This window comes from Pinus tabuliformis, chromosome 2_2 (assembly GCF_031772625.1).
Source record: "Pinus tabuliformis cultivar Carrire ecotype Pingquan chromosome 2_2, CPIR1, whole genome shotgun sequence".
NCBI lineage: Eukaryota > Viridiplantae > Streptophyta > Pinopsida > Pinales > Pinaceae > Pinus > Pinus tabuliformis.
The window spans coordinates 1,235,547,056-1,235,572,122 of NC_142300.1; the positions used below are offsets into that span (position 1 = coordinate 1,235,547,056).

The following is a 25,067-nucleotide window of genomic DNA, read 5'->3' on the forward strand; positions in this document are numbered from 1 at the left end:
TACATCTCATAGAAATAAAAAATTCGTATTCTAATAAGTATACATCTCATAGAAATCAAAAATATGAATTTTGTTTTAAATTTTAATAGTGTTTTAGTATTAAAAAAATTAAATAAAACAGAAAAAAGTTTTTAATAGTGTTTTAGCATTAAAAAAATTAAATAAAACAGGAAAAAAGTGTATTTCTCACAAAATTTGGGATTAATTCATATTTATAACATATCTAAGATTTATAATCTAATTTTTAGGGTTTTGATCTATTAGTTTTCTGGATTTATGAGTCAACGGGCATCATATGCTTTAAGATATCATATTAAATACAATCAAATATTAATGAATTGTAATGTATCCATATTGTACCAAATACAATTAAATGTTTGTGAATTGTAGTGTATATGCTTTTAAAGTCTCATATCAAATATTGTACTACATCAATGCTATACCAAATACAATCCAATGTTTGTGAATTGTGGTGTCTCCATACTGCACCCAATATTGGCCAAATTTCATATTAATGTCAAAATTTCGTCCAAAGCACAATACGTCCAAATCTTGCTACTATGTTTTACAGTGTACTGTTAAGCACATAGACCTACAGAAGCTTATTAAATTTTTCTTTTCCTTTCTTTCCTCGAATAAAGACCAAGTCCTGAATTTTCTGCCATGAGGACATCCATATATAATTTGGAAAAAGATTTGGTTACAAGTCAATAACTAATTCAAATAAAACTATTTCAATTGAAGGAGAAATTCAAGATACTTTGTAAGCACGGACAAATCCAAATAAGAAGAATATATTTATCAAAAAATAGTATATCGTTAAAAGGAGACAAACATTTCAACTGGTAAAATAAAAACATCTGGTACTTGACAGTTTGTCATAAAACCAATAGAGAAAAGTGTGGAGCAAGCAACAAAGACCTGTTTCACATAACACTCGAAAACAAGGTTGTATCCCTTGATAAAATATCTGAAACTGTATATCTTATTTCAATTGCTCAATAATAAAGAGTAAATCTTCAATGTGGCAGAAACCACCACAAGTCGTATCAAACATACTAACAATAACGATCAATTCATTAACAGTCAGTTGTCAAGTCATATTAGTTGATATAAACAATATAATCTTTACCAATTAGGCCATGACAGCATTCAAAGAAAAAATACATCAACACATCAGAAATTGGAGCTATCTAAACTAACGACTTCTTGCAAGAGCAAAAACAGTGCCCAAACCACTTTGATTAATCACTTGCTTCAGTGGTTGCAAGTACAACAAGATAATAAAGAGTCTCATATCAAAACAGATGTTCAGGAGACACTTGCCTCTCTGAAGTTGAAATGATTTCCTATAATCTTTAATAAAATTTCCTTCAAAATATATTGAACCACATCAATAGACATGTTTCCAGTTTCACATAATCCTATTTTCGTTAATGTCCTCACTATGTGGTCTGCATATCAGTCACTCCATAATCAACTGTCAATTCTGTTAAGGGAGGAATATGTTCTATCGAAAAAAGCATGATGTGGGGAAACCTAGAATCTTGATGGTCAGAAAGGACACTTTGCAGGAAAGCATTAGGAGAACAACTGTGATTGATGAAGCGAGCAACATTCCCCATTTCCTTGGCATTTATAGTAAACTTCAACTCAAGAGGAGCTGCACTAGAACCATCTTGTTTCTTTTCAGGAAGGATATCAGAAATATTACCCCAGTCTGTTGAATTTTCCTGGGAACGGCTTGCATTTAGAACGTACTGATTTTCCTCAAACTGTCGATCTATCTCCTCATCTAACAAAACTTCACCAACATATTCACAAATAAAACTACCACCTGGAATTGGGTCCCAAGATCGCACACCCCATCCGCCATTATCTTTTCTAAACACTTCCAAATGGAACTTTGGGCCTTTTTGAGACACTCTATTTCGGCAAGTTTGATGACACCTGCAATGCTCACCACATTCATAGATTAAAGGTCTCCACTTAACAAGAATTCCGTTTTGAGTATATGCCATATCTCTTCCATTCAGTTGAAAACATGAACATTTGTCACTGAAACCACAGCTTCCCTTGCAATCACAACCTTCAGATGGCTCAAGAAGCTTGGAAACAGAATTTGAATAGCTTACTTTGCTGACGTACTCAAAGTTTTTTGGGCCTTCGGCATCGTCAACATCATTCACAAGATAGACAGGTAAGTTATCCCTCTTTGACGAAATATCTGGATTAATGAGACCATGCCTGAGAGATGGGTTGGACTTCCATTTGACAGCAGACTTCAGTATATTAGATGCTAGCTCGGGCTGGCCCGGTAACCTCTCTAACCTGTACTTGAACACACCATATCCTGACTTCCCTTTATCCAACCATGAATCTTCAACCTTGTAGAGACCAACATAAATCTTTCCAGAAGGACTAGCATTGTCCTTAATACCTCGAATCACTCTAACTTCAACTCCATGATGCTTGCTTCGCTCAAGGGCAAGATTCCCCCTTTCTAGTTTCTGATCATCATTCTGTTTCTTATCCAACTTGCTATTTCCCCCCTGCCCGGTGTAAACCAATGTTTCTCCACCATCATCCTCATCATCTTCATACCCACCAGATGCTATAATACTGATTGCAACTGGATCATTCCACTCACTGTTGTTTGCACCAATATAATCTATTCCAGCCTGCACCTGACCATGCAAGCCAAGTATACACATCTCCATTCTAAAGAAAAAATGATCACCAGATTGGACTCCTGGAACAGATCCTACTATCCTTCTGTCCCGATTAAGCCACAACCCTTTCTCTAACATCATTGTCCCTGCCTTTAAATCAGATCGTTTCACACCACCACCACTACCTGCACCTGCCTTGCTAGCTTCATCCTCTACCATGAAGTTTCGACGCAGAGCATCATATGTCATAAGTACATCCTTCACTTTCTTCCTATCAGAGACTGCTGAACCATCATTGTCTCCGTCATTGGAACGGAATACCATAGTTTTCTTGCCACTACGTTTATTCTTGTTGGGAGGAGCTTTCTTCCGCTTCTTGCTGCCCGGTTCAGTGATATCTTGTGGTGTCAAATCTGTTTCTGGTTCCTCCTGATCCTCTAGATAATTCTCCTTCTTAACGGGAGTTGTCTCTGAGTCCATTGGAACTGGTTCCTCACTGTCCAACGCTTGCATTTTTGTTGCAGTATCTTGGTCAGATCTCTCTACTTTGGGTGCAGTTTTTTTGTATTTAGATGTAGAGGGTGCAACAGGCTCCCCTGCATCATTCTTCTTCGTAATCTTTTTCTTCACCTGTTTACTTTCTGAAGGCCGCGAACCACCTTCACCTTCACCTTCTCCTTCCTTGACATTATTTTTCTTCTGTACAACTTTCTTAGTTACCCGATTTGAAGGAGTAACACTTTCATCCCCCTCACCATCACGTTTCTTGTCAATCTTTATCTTAGATGCAGCTTGTTTGGCTTCAGACTTTGCTGGTAAATTACCCTCTTCACCATTTCCTTTGTCAGGTCTCATCTTCTTGGGTGTAGGCTGTTTTGCTTCAGGCTTGGACGCCATAACACCCCTTTCATTATCTCCTTTCCTGTCCATTTTCGCCTTCATTGCCGAGTGTTTGGTTTCAGGCTTTGATGACTCACCACCATCGTCATCGTCTAATCTTCTGGCAATTTTCACCTTGGGTGTCAATTGCTTGACTTCGGGTTTTGCTGGCATGGCACCCTCTTTACCATCTACTTTTCTATCAATTTTCCCCTTGGGTACCGATTGTTTGGCTTCAGACTTTGAGGGGACAACATCATCTATTTTTCTGTCAAATTTCACCTTGGCTGCAGATTGTTTCGCTTCAGCCTTCGATGACAAAACACCCTCTTCATCGTTTTCTTTTCTCTCACTTTTCGCCTTGGGTGTCAATTGCCTGGCTTCAGGATTTGCTGGCATAACACCCTCATCACCATCTGCTTTTACATCCTTTGCTGTTGATTGTTTGGCTTCAGATTTTGATGGCAGCTGATCACCTTCACCGTCTTTTCTCTTCTGTATTTTGGTTTCGGATGCAGGCTGCTCGGCTACAGACTGTACAGGCATAACATCACCTGACTCTTCCAACTTTTCGCCATTTTCCAACATGGTTAAAGCTTGTTTGCCTTCCAGTTGCCTCGCTTTCAAACCCTCACCTTCCCCTGAATTTCTCGCATCGGCATCTCCTTTCACCGGTACTACATGATCCTCCAAAGAAGCCTGCTTGACTGCCAAATCTTCTCTGGTCATCGCAGGTGCATTCCTTCCGCAGCCCACAGGAAAATCACGAAAAGCAGAAGGTCTCGATTTCTTCGAATTCGCTGCCATTTCCCTTCCCTTCGGTCTTTGGCCTTTGCCAAAATCAGAGGATTTGGCGAGATCGGCAATATTATTAGAAAGCTTACAGGGGATTTCAACAGGATTCGCTATCTCCATTGCCCGAGCTTCACTATAAATCAAACAATCTTCTCATACACCAATCATTTATTTTTTCCAACTAATAGGAAGCATAAACATACAGAAAATTCTCAACACTGCCAATATGACCTACAAATATCCACTGTTTACCAATTAAACCCTACAAATCTCCACAGTCTGCCAATCAAGCCTAAAGATATCCACTGTTTGCCAATCAAAATATGAAATGATAAGCACAGATCCTCTGTTCTGATGCGAAATGATATTCTAGAGTAGCCCCAGCAGAAAAACAAAACGAAAAACAAAGAATAAGAAAATACCTGATATTGGAATCGGAGGCAGAACAGAGAAAAGCCCAGTTTCAAACGCCACAGACGGAATTAAGAATTTCTATGAGCAGAACATGGCCCAGGTTAATTTTGAAATCAAAACCAACTCGCCTACAGAATAGATCGCACTGTTTGCCCTAGTATTATCTTTTTAGGAGACAGTTCCAATGACTTTTTGAGAATTTTGTATGGATTCTAGAGTATTTATAGATGACCGCATCGATAAGGAAACCATGAAAGCTTTTTGCATCACATATTCATGGCCGACTGATCTTCATATCGAGCCTGTTCACATAGGTCGACAAATGGACAAATGGACTTGAAATAAGTGAACTACTGGGATGTGTAATGATGAGTCGGGTACTCCCCGCAATTTATACAACGAAAGACAGATACGCGGTGATCCCGCTCCTCCAGCAAAAATTAAATGTCCCCACACCCCATTTATTGACCAAATCATGCATACTTTACAGGTCTCTTAAGCCACACATTACATTGTTAAGGGCTGTGTTGTTAATATTAAGGTCATTGACATCCTTAAAATGTTATGGTAGTTGGCATGGGTTAACCTTCACTGAAAAAAAATATATATTTAATATAATGCATTGTGAAAATTGTGAAAATTCTGGTATTTAAACAAATTTTAATTTTTTTTTTTTTTTAATCGGAAAAAAATATATGGTTTAAAAGTTTTGGAAATTGTTGGTAATTGGTAAAAATTATTTTAAATTGATAAAAGTTTAAATATGGGTTATAGTTCAAATTTTTTGAAAATTGGTAAAAATTATTTTAAATTGATGAAAAGTTTCAAAATGTAGAATAGTCCAATTATAATATAGAAGTATTTAAAATATTAATTTTAAACTTTAAAATTTTGATAAAAAATATTTCATTGGATTTTGGTGATAATAAATTGGAAAATATTAAATTTGTATAATGTTTAGTTTTTTTTAAGAGTAGGTTAATAAATGAATAAACTAAAATTTTTTAATTATAAATTATTCTCTAAATTAAGTAGGGTTTTTGTCAGAATGTGTAGTTCCATATAATTGATGGGAAATTTGATAATGAAAATTGTACTTAATTGTTATATCCCATTTTAAGAAAACTCAATTTGTTAAAATTTCAAAAAAAAGAATAGATTGGAGTGGAACTATACATTATTGGAAAAAAAATAGTATCTTCAAAAGGTAGAAAATTGTCCACTTATTAAATCACTCAATTTTGATATCACAATTTTATCATGTCAAAAATGCAATTACTTTAATAAGAAATGTAATTGAACATTTAGCTAGATCTCTAGATCTATCAACAATATCAAAATTTGCAATTCTTGAAATGGTTTTGAGATATCAAAAATCCTTATTCATCATATGCCTACGAAGTTGGAGTTGGGGCATTTTAGCTTCGACTTAGATAGTATCATGGTTGTGGGTGTTGGAAATTTAATCCTTAGAACTTATAGTAAATTTATACTATTTACTTGAGGGAATATGAAAAGTTTCAAGGGAATAGAAATTGTCATTGGGGGTCCAAGAGACCTTTTGGAAGATTACTCCAAGGGCCATACATCACGTACTTATATGTGTATTTTAATGAGAAATGCATGGCATGCTTATCTAAATCTTCTCTCCAATTTCATAGGTCCAACAGTGGTATCAGAGCCATGTTGTGTGACCTTCTTCAACCACCAGTTTTGTGGTCCTCCTCTCTCTGCTTGGTGCTCCAGAAACTCATGCAACCTCTCCATTCTTGTAAACAACCTCTCTATGCCCATTTAATTTGCAGAGTTTGCTCTCATGCTCATTTTTTAGAGCTAGAAACCCATGGTTCTCGACTCTAGGAGCATCCTCAAACTCTGGGGACAAATGATTGAGTGCAATTTCCACAGAAAACCTCCAACAAGGGTGCACCAATGTCATCCAAACAATACTTGAGATTAATGAAACTTTGTAAAGGTTGAATTTGCAACATTTGGAATCCCATTGATGACACCATAATCAGTAAATGACTAAAGATTCATCGCGAGCTTGAAAAAGGCTTGATCCCCATGAGAGAAGAGTTAGATTGATTGTGGTTTTCTAGTGTACTGTTGATGGAGAATTATAATGCAAACAAGTAAGGCTATTTGTGTTACTATTGCTAGCTACCAAACTTATCATGGAGGACATCACTTTACTAGTTGAACTAAAAGATGAATTAGGTCCTCTCATCAAAGATTGAGCAACGATATTATTACCACTCGTACTAATGACAGTCTAGCCTCCTTCCACGAGATTTCTTGAATGAGAACGACCCCTGTGCACGTTGATGAGGCCTAAATTTGACATCCCTAATCATCCATTTTATTACCCTTTTCATGTAAAATGACCTGTTTCATCCATTTTTCCCTTTATATTATCTTAATTTCATACCATATTTAGTATGAGTGTATTAGGTGGAAAAGGGCAAGTATTTTTATAATATGTTAATGAAATTACATGCTCTGGTGTACATTGGTTGGATAATGAATGTTTTTCAAGTATCAATGTGACAACCATTTTCAATTTATGTATGAAGAAGATGGGTTGTAGAAATATTTGTCAGTGATTACAAGTTGAGCAGGCTTCTTGTGACAATGCTCACACCGAGGAGTTTTCTCTACAGTATTAAGGCTACACCAACCTGCACACCCATACTTTAGAGATTTTCTACAACTGGAGAAATCCAAAGAACTAAAACCATTGTTGTTGAAACTTCTATCAACAGTTGTATGTTTTAACTTTTGTAAATATTTACTTTTTGTTTCCATCTTTCCTACATGTTTTTGTTTCCACTACTTTATACCACTTGGCCCATGAGGCTTAGAAGCAGACTAAAGAATGAAAACTCAAAAAATCAGTCTTTCTTGATAAATGTTAAGTTTTGGACACTTGTATGTTGTAACTAAAAAATGGTCGCCTCCTTCATATTAGGCTAGAACCACTAGAAGTTAGCATGTAGTTGTGTTAGCTAAGAAGTTTCTTTTCATATAAAAACTAGGATAATTGAACTAGAAAGGTTTTACTTTTTAGTTATGTTATTATTATCTTTTATAATACGAGAAACTAATTATTTGTGATCTTGAGAGTGTGTGGAGTATATTTTGTAATCACTAGTTGATTGCAAAGCAAGGGTCACTCTACAAATGTGGTGATTCTTTAATGATATATTTTCATGTATTATCCTGTGAATTTATTTCCTTTCTTGCATGCATTTTCACTAGATATAGTTACTAATTTTCTATACTTAGGACAAATTTCATCTACTCATCATATGTATAAATCATTTTCTATGAATATATATATGACTTGTAGCATTTTTTTGAACAACAATTGTAGTTTAGACACGTTTCCATTAGTTGTAATGTGTTTTCCTATATATCCATTGATTTACTTGAATGGTTCATTTAATTCCTTAGCATTGGCTATAGTGTATTTCCTCAGTAATGGAATACTATATTTTTTTCTTGTTACTCGCATTTAAGATTTATTTCTATTCATAGTAACTGTAACAAATTTTTTTAGCAACATTGCCATTAGAATTACTCTTTTTTATCATTTATGAAATCCTCTAGGTAGCACAACTATAGATTTAAATTTTTACTTACTTAGAAAGAAGAGAGGTTTTCATGTTGTTTAGTTCATAAATTGCTATAGAAATCTGTTTAAGTTTAATTCAACCACAATAAATTTACTAGCCTTATGTGTAATATATGTGAATATTTGTACATAGATTGTAAATAACCTACTCACTCGCCTAAGTGATAACATCATAATAACCTGTTGATGGTGCTGGACCCGCCAACATGTAAGGGGATCTCCTTGATAAGAAGTCGCAATTAGACCTCAGACCGTTTGGTGTAGGAGTCCAAGCAGTGGGTCGTACGGTAATGCCTTGACTGCAATTTCGCATAGAGGCAAGTAAGATAACTCTGTTGGTAGCAAGGGTGTGACAACTGCAGTAAGTCAAGGAAGGTGCATGAGAGGTTCTAACACACTGAGGGTGAGGTGAGTGTGCCCCTTGGAAACCTATAATATGGTGGCCTAGGTGCAAGCGATATAGACAAACTCGCAAATCTGGCTACAATTTCTTCAATATCTAGCCAAATTCCTCCTTCTCCACTTATTGGCGTATCAGTCATTTACTGTTAAACTGACAACCTCATGGGTTTTCCTCTAGAACCCCAATCCTTGTTATTGCCACAATTTATTACATAGAGCCCTTATACTCTATCGAGACTATAATTCCAAAGGAATTACACAAAAACACTATCGGCGCTTTAAAAATGAGGAAACTGCGTTTTCAATGCAAAATACACAATCGACGGGGATTTTGTTCCAAAGGAACAAAATACACTATCGACGCTTTTAACCACTGTTGTGACTTTCAAACAGTCTTCGTGTTAATTCCGAAGAATTACACTATCGGTGCTTTAAATGGCCCTTCCATCTCCCTTCCTCTGATGTGATAATATATATATATATATATATATATATATATATATATATTATCAAAGATCGCAATCAGCGATCCCACTATTCCAAGGGCTGAACTCCTCCACTTCGAACTTGCGATGCGATACACTTACGAACCCGATAACTTATCTGCCTTGCTCTATATTATTTCGGGTCCAGACTGTCGGGGTTTCAGACTTCGGCGGCTCCAAAGGACCTTCCCACTCCACTTGCGATTCTCCGATGCGATAAGGTTCGGACCCGATATGGGTATGAACCAGAATCAATAAAATTTCAAATCCGGAACTCTGTTTAGACTAAGTAATTTCATTATTTTCTGTGTAAATCAGAGTTTTGGCTGTGGAACTCTATACAACGATTTAAGAAGCCTGCGCTCACCGATATGAAGGAAAAACGATTTTAAAGGCTTCAACCTAAACATTAATGGGAAAATAAGGCTAATTCATCGATATTCAAACTCAGAAGAAAGCAATTGAACTGATACACACATACAATTATCAATTAACAGAGGACCACCAATGTAGATACACAGAGAAAGGTTTTTTCAAATGATAATACTTCCAGGCACTCTCTAACTCTTAGTGTCCTGTTATTTCATTTTATATGTATAGTAGATAAGCCCTCTCGGTCCTTATCCATACAAAAGCATGCCTTTTACATAAAGCGGTTTAAAGCAGTCATACATAAAACTTATTATTGCTTATCCATGAACGATTATTACAGAATGCTTTTATTCTTAATTCTATGCCTATCTTAAACTAGAAAAGCATGGAAACCGTTGGCTAAAGGACCCCACTCCTTTGCCTGTATATTTTTTGGGATTTTTGGAATAAGTTTGAAGATTTTCCCTCCAAGTCTCATGCTCCTGCATCAGACTTCTGAGGACAAAATTCTTCATGGGCTCCTATCCATGAGTTCATCTACAGAACTGCCCAATTTCTATAGCATGTCTTCTGTAACCCAAGTAGCTTCAGCGGTTGGCTGATATTTCCATTTTACCAAACACTGGAAGTACTCTCGTCCCCTTGTTTTCTTAAACACCTTCTTGTCCAAAATTCTTTCTGGCTGCAAATTCTTTGCTGTGGGTAATTGTTTTACCCAATCAATCTCCTGGGTCTCTTGATCTTGTGTTGTATCATCTGTAGTTTCATCTTCATACTTGTACAGGTTTGAAACATAAAAAATTGGCGATATTCAAACATGAGGGGGTAATTCAATCTCATAGGAATTTGCAGAAGATTTCCTCAACACTCTACACAGTCCAATTTTTTTGAACTTTAATTTGTTATACTCCCTCTTTGGAAACCTCTCCTTTCTGAGATGTGCTAAAACCAGATCTCCCACTTCAAATTTCACCTCTCTTCTTCTCATGTCTGCTCTAGTTTTATACTTGATGTTGCTATCTTGTAGCTGCTGTTTCACTTGTTCATGTATTGCTTGCATTTCTGAAGCAAAATCTTCACCCTCTGCACTTCTCATTTCTTCTTTTCCCAAGTTTCTTAACTCAGCTACTCCTCTTGGATGCATTCCATAAACAATATGGAATGGACTTTGTCATGTACTCCTGTTAGGTGAGTCATTATATGCATATTCAGCTTGTGCCAATACTTGATCCCATTGCTTTGGATGTTCGGCAGTAGGGCTCCTTAAAAGATTGCCTAAACTCCTATTCACAACTTCGGTCTGTCCATCAGTTTGTGGATGATAGGCATAATTGAAACTTAATTTAGTTCCCAATTTCTTCCATAGTGTCCTCCAGAAATGTCCAAAAAATTTGGAATCCCTGTCTGAGACAATACTCTTAGGCAACCCATGCAATCTTACAACCTCCTTAAAAAGCAAATTAGCAATGTGAGAAGCATCACTAGTCCTATAACATGGAATAAAGTGTGCCATTTTTGAAAATCTGTCCACTACAACAAAAATTGAATCATTACCTCTTTGAGTCTTTGGTAAGCCCAAAAAAAATCCATACTTACCATATCCCAAGGCCTATCTGGAATTGGTAATGGGATATACAAACTTGTGTTTTGGATCCTTCCTTTTGCATATTGACATACTTTGCAAGTTTTCACATACTTCTCCACTTCAGATTTCATTTTCAGCCAACAATAAAATCTATTCAACTGTTCAAAAGTCTTCTCTGTGCCAAAATGTCTTGCAAGTCCTCCACTATGTTTTTCTTTGATTAAATTCTCCCTCATTGAGAAATTTGGTATGCACAGCTAATTTTTCTTAAACAACAGTCCATCTTGTAAGAAGTAATCCAACCAACTACTCCTATACATCAAAACAATATTTTTACAAGCTTTAAATGCCTCTTTAAAATCTGGATCTATTTCATACAATTCTTTAAGAAAATCAAAACCCAACACTTGGATTTGAATCTCTTGAAATAATACATTCCTCCTACTTAAGGCATCTGCAACTTTGTTTGATTGGTCGTTTATATGCTTCAAAACAAAATGGAAACCTTGAAGATACTCTACCCATTTGGAATGTTTCTGGCTAAGCTTTGGCTGCTGCATAATATACTGTAGTGCATGGTTATCTGAATAAAGGATGAATTCCTTTGAAATTAGATAATGCCTCCATTTCTTCAACGACTGCACAACTGCACAACTGCATAGAACTCCTTGTCATAAGAAGAATACTTCCTTTTTGAATCATTCATTTTTTCACTAAAATAGGCTATTGGTCTATCTTCCTAGCTTAAAACACCTCCAATTGCTTCTCCACTGGCATCACACTTCACTTGGAATGGCTTACTAAAATAAGGTAAAACCAAAATAGGCTTTTCAATGATTTTCTTCTTTAACAGTTGATTTTTTTTTTATTTTTTTTTTTAATTTTTTTGCTTCAGCAGTCCACCTAAATGGCGGTTTGTCCTTCTTTATGGTCTCAATAATAGGTGCATTGATCTTACTAAAATTATTAATGAATTTTCTATAAAAGCTAGCAAGACCATGAAAACCTCTTACCTCAAAAACACTCTTGGGTGAAGGCCACTCCATGATTGCCTTGATCTTCTCTGGATCCATCTTTAGCCCTTTAGCAGAAATAACAAAACCCAAGTACACTAGCTCCTCTTTCATGAATGAACACTTCTTCAAATTTAGCAATAATTTCTCCTGCTGCAGCCTTTGTAAGACATAATTCAAATGCCTCAAATTCTCTTCCTTAGATCTGCTGTAAACTAATATACCGTCCAGATATATTATTACAAATTTACCAATGAAATCTTTAAAAACTTCATTCATGAGTCTCATAAACGTACTTGGTGCATTTGACAACCCAAAAGGCATTACTCTCCACTCATACAATCCTTCATTTGTCTTAAAAGAGGTTTTCCACTTATCTCCTTCTCTTATCCTTATCTCATGATACCACTTTTAAGATCTAGTTTTAAAAATACTTTAATCCACTCAAGCAATCCATTAAATCTTCAATTCTAGGTAAAGGAAATCTGTACGTGATTGTGATTTTATTGATGGCTCTTGAATCTATACACATTCTCTAGCCTCCATCTTTCTTTGGACTCAACATTGTTGGCACTACACAAGGACTCAAGCTTTCTCTGATCAGCCCTTTTTCAAGCAATTCTTGCACCTGCTTTCTAACCTCTTCATTTTCTGTAGGAGTCATTCTATAAGCTGCTTTGTTAGGTAGACTTGCTCCAGGAATCAAATCTATATGATGGCTAATTCTTCTAATGGGTGGCAACTCATTTGGCAAATCATCAACAATAATATCACAATATTTCTCCAACATTTCTTGAATTTCAATGGGTAAATCAGAAATTTTAGTAGAAATCATTATTACCTTGGGCTTGCAAATCACAAAAAAACTTACCTCATTCTCTTCAATCTGCTTCAAGTATTCCTTTCCTCCTAATAACAGAGTTTTTGGATCAGTCTTCTTTCCTAGTACATCTTCTTCTTACAGAGGTAGCAACGTATGATTGATGCCATCCTTTCCAAACTTGTAGGTGTTTCTTTTTCCATCATGCATGGCTCCTCTGTCATATTTCCAAGGTCTTTCAAGCAATATGTGACACACATCCATTGGAATCACATCACATAAAATTTATCTTTATACTTGCCCACCTGAAATTCCACTTCACATTGTTCATTCACTAACAGTTGATGTCCCTTTTGTAGCCATGACACCTTGTAAGGTGTTGGATGTTTCATTGTCTTCAGCTTCAATTTTTCCACCACTTCTGTAGAGACCAAATTATCAGTGCTGCTACTATCAATGATCATCTGGCAACATTTCCCTTTGACTTTACACACTGTCCTGAATAAAGTCTTTCTTTGTGATGGTTCAACTACCTCCTTTGCTGGCTTGAGCAAAACTTTATTAACTACCAAAGATTCTCCTCTCTCTGGTATATTTTCTTCTTCTGTCACTGCTGTTGTTGTTGCTTCTCCCTCAGCTTGAGCAACAATTGCATTCCTTTGATTTTTTTCTACATTCTCTGGGCACTCAAAAGCTCTGTGTCCCAGTTTGTTACATTTGTAACATCTTATTTCTCTTCCTCTTCCTCTGCCTCCTCTTCCTCTAGAAAAACTCCCTCTGCCTCTTGCATCACCTCCTGTGGGTGCATGTTGGGTTGAGCTGCTACTAGCTCCATATTTAGGTGTTGTAGATCTCCCTCTACCACCTTAACTTCCCCTTCCTCGGAAAGTACCTGTCCCTCTGGTAGACTACTTCCTCATGAGTTTTTCTTCAGCTTTTAGTGCTATCTGATAAGCTTCCTCTATTGTTTTAGGAGACAGTAGACTTATCTCATATTGAATGTCCATCCTAAGGCCATTCACATATCTAGCCACCTTCTCATCTATATCCTGGGCTTCTCCAGCTCTTATGCTTACCTTGTAGAATTCCTCTGTGTACTCTTTTACTGTCAAAGACCTCTGTCTAATATTCTGCATTTGTCTGAACAAGGTTTGTTGATAATTACTTGGTAAAAACTTACCTCTTAGCTTTGTTACCATTCTGCTCCAATTCTTGATAGGTTGCTTGCCAAGTCTTTTTCTTTCCGCCTGCACACCATCCCACCAAAGCACTGCATGGCCTTTTAACTTGGTGACAACAAACTTGACTTTCTTCTCATCTTCTATTTCTTCATAATCAAAGAATTTCTCCATGCCATTAATCCAGTCTATCAATTCTTCCGGATTCAGTCCTCCTTCATATATTGGAACCTCGGCTTTTGGCCTAGCTGTGGATCTCAACACTGACTGAAAGAACCTCATCTTAGGAGTAACTGCTACAGCTTCCCCCTCTACAGCTTCAAACTCAGGTTCACTAATATCTCCATCATCTATGTTTCTGCATGTTGTTAATGCATCCAATCTAGCTTGCATCTGTTGTACAACTTCCATTACTTCAGCGTTTGCAACAGGCCATCCTCTTCCACCATGTCCTCATCCGCTTCCAAATCTGAAAGCCATAGTAACTTTCCTTCTCCTGCTTCTAAGATTCAATTCAATGTCAGTTGGTTGCTCTGATACCACTAATGGTGGCTTCGGTGCAGGCGATATAGACAACCTCGCCAATCTGGCTACAATTTCTTCAATATCTAGCCAAATTCCTCCTTCTCCACTTATTGGCATATCAGTCATTTACTATTAAACAGACAACCTCATGGGTTTTCCTCTAGAACCCCAATCCTTGTTATTGCCGCAATTTATTACACAGAGCCCTTATACTCTATCGGGACTGTAATTCCAAAGGAATTACACAAAAACACTATCGACGCTTTAAAAATGAGGAAATTGCATTTTCAACGCAAAATACACAATCGGCGGGGATTTTGTTCCAAAGGAACAAAATACACTATGATTCGATGCTTTTAATCACTGTTGCGACATTCAAACAATCTTCATGTTAATTCCAAAGAATTACATTATCGGTGCTTTAAATGGCCCTTCCACCTCTCTTCCTCCGATGTGATAATATATATATATATATATATATATATATATATATATATATATATATATATATATTATCGGAGATCGCAATCGGTGATCCCACTATTCCAAGGGCTGAACTCCTCCGCTCTGAACTTGTGATGCGATACACTTGTGGACCCGATAACTTATCCACCTTGCTCTATATTATTTCGGGTCTGGACTGTCAGGGTTTTGGACTTCGGCGGCTCCAAAGGACCTTCCCACTCCACTTGCGATTCTCCAATGCGATAAGGTTCAGACCTGATATGGGTATGAACCAGAATCAATAAAATTTCAAATTCGAAACTCTGTTTGGACTAAGTAATTTCATTATTTTCTGTGTAAATCAGAGTTTTGGCCACGGAACTCTATACAATGATTTAAGAAGCCTGCGCTCGCCGATATGAAGGAAAAACGATTTTAAAGGCTTCAGCCTAAACATTAATGGGAAAATAAGGCTAATTCATCGATATTCAAACTCAGAAGAAAGCAATTGAACTGATACACACATACAATTATCAATTAATAGAGGACCACCAATGTAGATACACAGAGAGAGGTTTTCTCAAATGATAATACTTCTAGGCACTCTCTAACTCTGAGCGTCTTGTTATTTCATTTTATATATAGTAGATAAGCCCTCTCGGTCCTTATCCATACAAAAGCATGCCTTTTACATAGAGTGCTTTAAAGCAGTCATGCATAAAACTTATTATCGCTTATCCATGAGCGATTATTACAGAATGCTTTTATTCTTAATTCTATCCCTATCTTAAACTAGAAAAGCATGGAAACTGCTGGCTAAAGGACCCCACTCCTTTGCCTGTAGATTTTTTTGGATTTTTGGAATAAGTTTGAAGATTTTCCCTCCAAGTCTCATGCTCCTGCATCATAATAGCACGTAGCTTGGAAGGGAACACATGAGCGAAGATGCATCAAAAGCTGGAAAGCATGTTAGTGAGAAATCCAAAGTGATGGTTAAACCAACAACACATTTTAGAAAGATTCATACATACTTATACCAAATAGTCCATACATGAAATACATATATCATTTAGAGTAAACCAGATAGCATAGAATACAATACAACATATGCATGAAACGTGTTGGATCTATTATATTAAGTGTAAGTTCCAGTCATACAATACATCCATGTCCAACCACTAGTTCCAATAGTGGAACGTTATAGCCACAACTGCCTACTCCTCCAAAGAGATGTACTAGCTCTGCGCAGTGGAGAAGCCAAGGCTCATTACAATATTGTCCAAGCTTTCTCTAAGATACTCCTATTGAAGCTTGGCTGACCAAAAGCCTTTACAATGAGTTATGAGGTTCTATTTATAGCAAAGGGTGGGGTGACCCTTGACATTCCCCTTTGTGATAGTTCATCTACCCTCATGACTCTTCATCTACTCTATGACTGTTACATCCAATTATTGACACTCGAACTTCCACTTGAAACGATGTTATGTTACAATGCACATGTGCTCGTGTGACACAAACGGCTTCAGCAAGCCATGCAAGACATCACTGACACTTGGTCCATTGTGGTGAGACCAACTCTTTGACATCCTTGTGATGGTGAAGGTGGTCAGCTAATGCCAAGCTTGTTTGTCTGTGATGGTGTGCATGCAGCCCATGGTGACATCTTGTTGAAGTGGACTCTTGCCTCTGTTGCATCCGGGTGCATTGGTGTGGCTCCTTCATCCAACTCGTCTGTTAGCATGCACATGGTCTTCTTGGTGTAACCGAACCGGCAACACACTGATGCATAGTGTCCATGTTGATCTTCCACTGTGTGCTGGTGGTCATGCACATCAACTGTCAACTACATGCTCAGCTCCAGTTAGACATTCTTCTTGTCTTCGCCTTGGTGAGTGTGCTGAATGGGTTGGATCACATGTGTGCGCACAATGACATGCATGTTGTTGAATCCCTTACATGTGATCAACAACATTGCTCACCATGTCTGCTCTGTGCCAGCTGTTGGGATGGATCTATAACTTGTACGGGCGCAGTTTCATCCGTGAGTGCATGTTGCACCCCTTGCTGTTCCTATTCCTATTGTAACTCATTCGCTTGTCTATGCAGCTCATGTTCTTCCTTGAGTTGCTGCTTCAGCACATGAAACTCATTCTTTGTTCCACTCCCAGTCTTCGCTTGATCTCCATGTTGTGCCGTCACCTCATAGCGTGAGTCTCCAAAGTTGCTTTCATCATCAGTGGATCTTCTTGAGCTTGAAAATTTGTTCTGCCTTTATGTTGTCAACAACCTTCCTCTCGAATTTATTGCATTGCTTCCTTCAGTTGATGTTCATGATGCTTCTCGCTGTGATGTTGTTGCCATCATATATTGATGTCCTTGTCTACGAACAACTTGATGTCTTCGTGGGTAGGAAAGTTCATAGAAACTTGATCGAATGCATCCCCAAGTGTGCTCTGAACGTTGTCTTCATCTCTGCTCTCTTGGAAACCATTGTACTTGTACTGATGAGAGGCAGATGAATACCTGTGATACCTGGAGACATGGAAACACTCATGGCAAACAATCTGTTATTTGAAATCCAAAATGAACTTGAGAACTGACTTGCAACATACCTGGGTGATTGATCATGGAGGTCGCGCAATTTCCGTCAGGAGACTGACTACCAAAACTACGCAAGGCATAGTCTGGGCTGCTAGAAGGCTAACTGATTGCTGGAAATGCGTATTTCTAGAGAGGAAGGCAAAGATTTCCCTCTGCGAATTGCGCAATGCGGTCTCGGTGAGGCAGAGTCCGGGTTAAGACTGCCCAGACTCGACGACGGGTAATTGAACACGAATGTGAATGCAAATGCATGGTGATTCTGAGTGTAAGCATAAGTGAATGATCATGCATGCAAACTGTGAATGACAGATTCAGAAAACGGAACAACATGCATGTGGGTGAGGCGAGTCGCCAAATCGGTGACCGTTCATGAAAAACAGTTTGATGCATGCGACAACAGTGAGATGTTAATGAAAACTGAAACGGTGCTAGTACAAGCTAGTATGTATCAATACGAAAACAAGAGCTCATTGAAATCAAGCAGACAATGTTCATATGAAGCAAAACACAAAAAGAGCCAGAAATGCAACACAAGACATGGAAAGTGGGCTTACCCCAAAACAACCGAGTTGAATGTGCTGACAGCTCCTAGATGTGATGTGGGGTGTTAGAGCTACAAGGTTGATGTGAGGAATGAGCTTTGCAACGTTCGGTTGATGAGTTTTGATAAAATCGAGGCTGTGACGTGCATGCCACAAATATAGGGAAAGCAACACATGGTGGGAGGTTTTTGAAATGATCCTTGCATGTAATCTCCAACTGCCAAAAATAGATCCCTGAAACAAGGGATGCCTTTGCATGCTTCCTTGGGATAAGCAACCCATGCATGCAAGTCTGTTTTTCTCGGTCCCGGAGGGAACCAGTCAACTCAACTGCACATGCAAGAGGTTGTTCAATTGCTGGGGGAAAATGTGCATTTATGGCTAGGAGATGGGTTGGATGCTCAGAATATTTGTGCAAGTTTTGGGCAGAGCAGTTGACTGCTTCTAGGATTTGTGCAAATTCTAGGCTGACCAGCCCAACTGGGAAGGATTGTGCAATTTTCTAGGTGAAGCTTGCTCAATAGAATTGCACAATTATGGGGCCCAATAGGCTGCCAGTCAGGATTGCGCAATTTTTGGAGGGAAGGCTAGTTTCCCTTCAGATTTCCACAAATTCTTGAAGGGGCTTCTCAGCCTGCTACTAGACCAACTCCGGATGAACAACCTGTGAGGGGAATGCATCAAGGATTGATCGACAGGCTGTCTTTCTGCAAGAAAATCACTGGAGCTTGTGTACTTGATGAAGCAAGACATGTTGTTGTGAAAGGTTGGTAGGGAGGCTCCAAAACGAAGCTAAGGCAAAATTTTGGAGGGTGGTTGTAGCCGCTACAACACTTGGTGACACACTTGTAGAACTCCATTTCTCTAAATTGACCTTGTTCATGAAAAGCAAGTCTAACACCTCTGGAAGTATTGTTTAGTTCTCATTTTGTCTCGGTTTCACACTAGCTTGATTGTAAGATGTAGCATCTGCTAAGCTCTTGGTCGATTGACACACATTTCAAGCCAATGAAACATATTTGTTTCGATTGGGATTGAGGGGTATTAGTCGTCAGAGTCATAGTTTCATCTTTGGTGTTGCTCTGCTGCCAGCAGGCCTCGATAGTACCCCGGCAAAGTCACATAGGAACACAAGCATGGCTCCGTTGCCAGCAAGCCTAGTCAGTACCCCGGGAGAGTAACTTGCATCACCTCTCTACGTAGGAAGCCTTTCTCTTCTTTCACCTTATTCATTTTTTTTCAAACTTTTTTCACTTTTTTCATTTTTGTAACTGTTATGAAACCAGCTCAAGAAAAGATAGATCAACGCCTTAGAATTCAGCCTCTTCGAGGGGGCAACCTCCTTTACATTACATAAATGAACAATTCTTGGATGATTCAAATGACAAAACCTCCTTTCTATATATAGGAGTCTAAGGAGTCACAATATAATCCAGCCGACCTAACAATAATAATATAAAGCCACAAAAATAACAATAGAGGGATTCTATGGGGCACAGAAATAACAATATGGGGGTAATAGGGGCACAACAATATAAATAAGGGGTATAACTACAATAGTAATGGGGTAATCACTAGTATTATAGGGACCCAACATGCCCCTCTCCTTCAAAAAAGTGTTGTCCTCAACGCTTGAGTAGTTCTGGATACTTCTGCATAAAATTCTCATCCTCCCATGTGGAATCTTCAGCGGATAAGTTCTTCCACTTGATAAGATACTCTGAAATTGATCGATTTCGTAGCTGTCGAGTTCTTGTTTCTGTGACTGCTTCCGGTTCCAATATAATTTTTCCTTCCTCGTCAAGTTCTGGCAATATTGTTTGAATTGGGAGCTTGTCACCTATAACCTTCTTTAAACATGAAACATGGAAAACTGGGTGCAATCGAGAAGCTGCAGGAAGCTCCAATTTGTATGCCATAGTACCAATCTTTTGCAACACCTTGTACGGACCATAATACTTTGGTGATAATTTATTATCCTTCTTAGCTTGCTTTAGGGACATTTGCTTATATGGTTGTAGCCGTAGGAATACCCAATCACCTACATCAAAACTTCTTTCACTGCGATGTTGATCTGCCTGTTGTTTCATTCTATTTTGTGCCAACACGAGGTTATCCTTTAAGAGTTGGAGGACTTGTTGTTGATGTTCGATGTGATGTTCCACTGCCTGAACCTTAGAATTTTCTCTTAAATATGATGTGATGGATGGTGGTTGATACCCATAAAGTGCCATAAATGGGGTCATTTTTGTTGCTGTATGGAAGGAAGTGTTATACCACCATTCAGCCAGAGGCAACCATTTGACCCATTGTGTCTGTTTATCAGATACAAAGCAACGAAGATATCCTTCCAAACATTTGTTTACTATCTCAGTTTGCCCATCAGATTGAGGATGATAAGATGAGCTATGAGCTAACTGAGTACCAAGACAAGAAAATAATTCTGTCCAAAAATTTCCAGTGAAAATGGGATCTCTGTCACTTACAATAATCTTTGGGTTTCCATGTAGCTTTTGAATTGTTTCCATAAATGCAGTAGAAACTGTACTGGCTTTAAATGGATGTGATAATGCACAAAAGTGTGCATACTTGGTAAGTCTGTCAACTACCACCATGATGACACTCTTTCCCTCAGACTTGGGTAAACCTGTGATAAAATCCATTGAAACCTCCTCCCAACGTTGGCTTGGAATGGATAAAGGTTGTAATAGACCCGGTGTCTTAATTGTTTCAACTTTATTTTGTTGGCAAACCAAACATTCCGCCACAAACTTTTGAATATCTGATTTAAGGCCATCCCAAAAAAATTCCTTCTTAACCCTGTGGTAAGTTTTTAAAAATCCTGAGTGCCCTCCTAAGGGAGAAGTGTGCAATTCCATAAGAATCTTTTGTTTTAGCTGGGAATTCTTACAGAGGTATAAGCGATCTTTGTACCATAACGAATCATTTTGCCAGCTAAATGTATCAGAAGTACTGGAATCTTGTTGTAGCTTTCGAATAAGTGCCCACACTTCTTCGTCATTCTTCCATTCCTCCCTTGCTTCGTTTATCCAATCTGGTTGGATAATAGAAATGGCACACAACAATGCTTCCACATCCTCATCCTTTCTTGAGAGTGCATCTGCCACCACATTTTGCTTCCCTTTTTTGTAGATGATTTCAAAGTCATAACCCAACATCTTTGTGACCCACTTTTGTTGCTCTTCAGAGGATAATCTTTGTTCTAAAAAGTATTTAAGGCTATCATGATCCGTTTTTACCTTGAAGTGTCTTCCCATTAGGTAGGGTCGCCATTTCTTAAGTGCATGGAGTATTGCCAACATTTCCTTCTCATAAATAGCTTTGCTTAAAAACTTTCCCTTGATTGGACGACTTTCAAAAGCAATGGGTCTTTCATCTTGCATTAGAACAGCACCAATTCCATTTCCTGAAGCATCACATTCCACAATAAAGGTTTTTGTGAAGTCCGGTGTAGCTAAGACCGGTGCTTGGCACATTGCCTCTTTAAGATGTTCAAAGGCCTTTGTTGCTTCCGGAGTCCATGAAAATGAATCTTTCTTCAATAATGTTGTTAGAGGTGCTGCTATTCTCCCATAATTCTTAACAAACTTGCGATAATACCCTGTCAACCCAAGAAATCCTCGCAGATGCTTTATGGATGTGGGGATTTTCCATTCCTTAATGGCTTTAATTTTGCTAGGGTCTACCTTAACTCCTTCATGAGATACAATATGACCCAAATATTCCACCTCCTGGACTCCAAAGAAACATTTGGATCTTTTTGCATATAATTGTTTCTCCTCCAATAGTTGTAGCACCCTGTCAACATGTTCAACATGATCCTTCCAAGACTTGCTGTAGATTAGTATATCATCAAAAAATACTAACACAAATTTTCTAAGGAATGGTTTGAAAATTGAATTCATCAAACCTTGAAATGTTGAAGGTGCATTGGTAAGGCCAAAAGGCATGACCAAAAATTCATAATGACCCTCATGAGTTCTAAATGCTGTTTTCGGAATGTCTTCAATCTTCATTCTGATTTGATGATATCCCGAACGAAGATCCAACTTGGTGAAGTAAATTGATCCATGCAATTCATCCAGTAATTCATCAATGACAGGAATGGGGAACTTATCTTTAATAGTGAGCTTGTTGAGCTCCCTATAATCTGGACACATGCGCCATGATCCATCCTTCTTGTGCACCAATACTACTGGAGCTGAGAAAGAACTTTGACTCGGTTGAATTATACCAGCCTCTAGCATTTCTGCAACCATACGTTCAATTTCACTTTTTTGGACATAGGGATATCTGTACGGCCTGATGTTTGGAGGAACACTTCCTGGAATCAGATGAATAGCATGATCATGATCACGCATAGGTGGGAGACCTTTGGGAGTCTCAAATACCTTGGAATGATTGTCCAAGACTTTTTGGAGATCTGGAGAAATAGATGATTCCAATGTGGAAACATCTAGCGAACATAATTGTGCAATTACACCTCTTTGCTCCTTTTTTAGAAGCTTTGTCATGCCATTAGAGCTGATTATCTTTCCTGGTTTCCCTGCAATACCCCTTAATTCAACTTCCTTTCCTTCCGTAGAAAATTTGATGAAAAGTTCTTGAAAATTAAAAGCTATTGTACCCAAGGATTGTAGCCATTGGACTCCTAGTACAACATCAGCACCTCCCATTGGAATGGAAAGCATTGGGCTAGTCAATACATATTCTCCCATGGATAGCTTGATATTATGGCACTTTCCAGAGCAATTTATTGTTCCTCCATTTGCAATCATCACTTGACACTCTGGTGCTGGATATAGGAAGCAATTCAATTCTTTTGCTACCCTACAATGAATAAAATTGTGGGTGCTTCCTGAATCAATCAACACTATTACCTTTTTCTTCTTGATTTGTCCTTCTATCTTGATGGTTTGAGGAGTGGTAATTCCCGCCAATGCATTACAAGATATGGTCGGATTTATTTGTTCTTCATCTAGGCTTTGTTCCTGGAGTATATCCTCTTCTTTTGACCTTTCTTGCTCCTTTTCTTCTTCCTCTTCACAATCTATGTAGAATAATTTCTTCTCAGCACACTTATGACCTTTTGTGTATTTGCTATCACAACTGTAACAAAGCCCTTTTGCTCTTTTTTCTTCCAATTGTTGTGGTGTCAACCTTGTAGGTTGTGGAAGACTAGGGGCAACAACACTTCCGTCTTTATAGTTGTGAGTGGTATGCTTCCTAGTTGCCATAATTTTGCTTTCCATTTTTCTTGCTAACCTGAATGCCTTCTCTAATGAATCAGGTTCCCAAAGGCGAACATCATGTTGGATATTATCCTTTAAAGACCCTATGAACACATCAATCCTATGCTCCTCTGGAATATCTTTTACCCTTATGTTCAATTTTTGGAACTCCTCAATGTGCTCCATTATTGAACCCTTTTGTTTGAGACTTATCAATTGGCTAAAAAAAGTGTTGCTTTTTGTATCCTCATAATGTGCTATCAATTCTTCCGTAAAAATTGCCCAAGTGATAAATTGTTTACGAGAACAAAGCCATTGATACCATACAAACTGATTTGGTTCCAAATATAAAGTTGCCATACGTACCTTTTGTGTGTTTTGCACATTATTGAGATCGAAGAATTGCTCCATCTGTAATATCCATGTGGCGGGATCCTTGCCATCAAACTTCCTCATATCGATTTTTGGAATATGGTGATTCTTCGATCCAACATTAGCGTCTATGGAATCATGATTAACATTTCTTTTGTTCTCATCATGAGTTTCCTTTACTACCTTTTCACCATTAGTAAGTATTTCTTGTAGAAAATTTGTCAAATCTGTCTTCAAATCTGCCATGCCTGTCTTCAAATTTGTGTTCAAATCTATCTTCAAATTGTCCATCTTAGCTTCCATGCCATTCATCTTAGCTTCCACACCATTTATCTTAGCTTCTGTTAACTTTTGTGAGCGTGACATTTGTTGCACTTGTTCTTGTAATTTTGATATATCATGTAGCATTTCTTCCTCTTCTTCATGAGTCATGCTAGAGCTTTCAGGTTCCTTACTAGGTGTTTGCATTTTCTTTCCTCGGGGCATCAGTTACCGATAATAATGCTCTACTATGCCCTTTGAATTCCTTCAAAATAAATTTTCAAACCAAGCTTAAGCAAAAATTTAAAAAAATCTACACACCTTTTTTCACTTTGTAGGAGCTCGATATTGCCTCTGATGTATCTCTGTACTTTCCAATCATCTAGTTCTGAATTTGTGAACTGTAGTAGCTCTCTATGTCCTCTTTCCAATGCCACCAGTCTGATCCAAATTGGATTCTCCAAGAAAGAGTTATGCACAATCTCCCAAGATGACCTGATTATAGACCTTTCAGAAGAGCGAAGTTGTATGAAGTGCCACGTGTACAATTTTCAATATTTGGTTCTAAAAAAGATATACAAGAAACTACAGTCCGTCCTCTTTCTGTACCTTCTTACAGAATTTCAATCTGATTCCCAGAGAGAAAGTTATGACGATTTTCCCCAGGTCACCTGTTTTGAATGTAATTCAGGAGTCTGCAAAAAGACCAACTTCCTCAGATCATATCTCTGCAAATATCACGTGAAAAGCTCTGAAATTTGGATCCAAGGTTCAACGCAATTTCTTCTCAAATGGGTTTTTTTTTCGACTTCTGAAAC

The 25,067-nt window shown here is 37.9% G+C and overlaps 1 protein-coding gene across 2 annotated transcripts; it reads right to left on the minus strand.

Annotated features, from left to right (window-relative positions):
* Window positions 1-1,216: 1,216 nt before the first annotated feature.
* Window positions 1,217-5,167, minus strand: LOC149197953 (uncharacterized). Of its 2 annotated transcripts, none has more exons than XM_089406036.1 (2): window positions 4,769-5,167; window positions 1,217-4,479 (listed from the first exon to the last, which is right to left on the minus strand). In XM_089406036.1, exon 2 carries the CDS (start codon window positions 4,464-4,466, stop codon window positions 1,446-1,448), a length of 3,021 nt encoding a protein of 1,006 aa, XP_089262162.1. In that variant the 5' UTR covers window positions 4,467-4,479; window positions 4,769-5,167; the 3' UTR covers window positions 1,217-1,445. The 2 variants fall into 2 exon arrangements, with proteins under 2 accessions (XP_089262162.1, XP_089262161.1); XM_089406035.1 differs by having other exon boundaries at window positions 1,217-4,651.
* Between the last annotated feature and the right edge of the window lie 19,900 nt (window positions 5,168-25,067).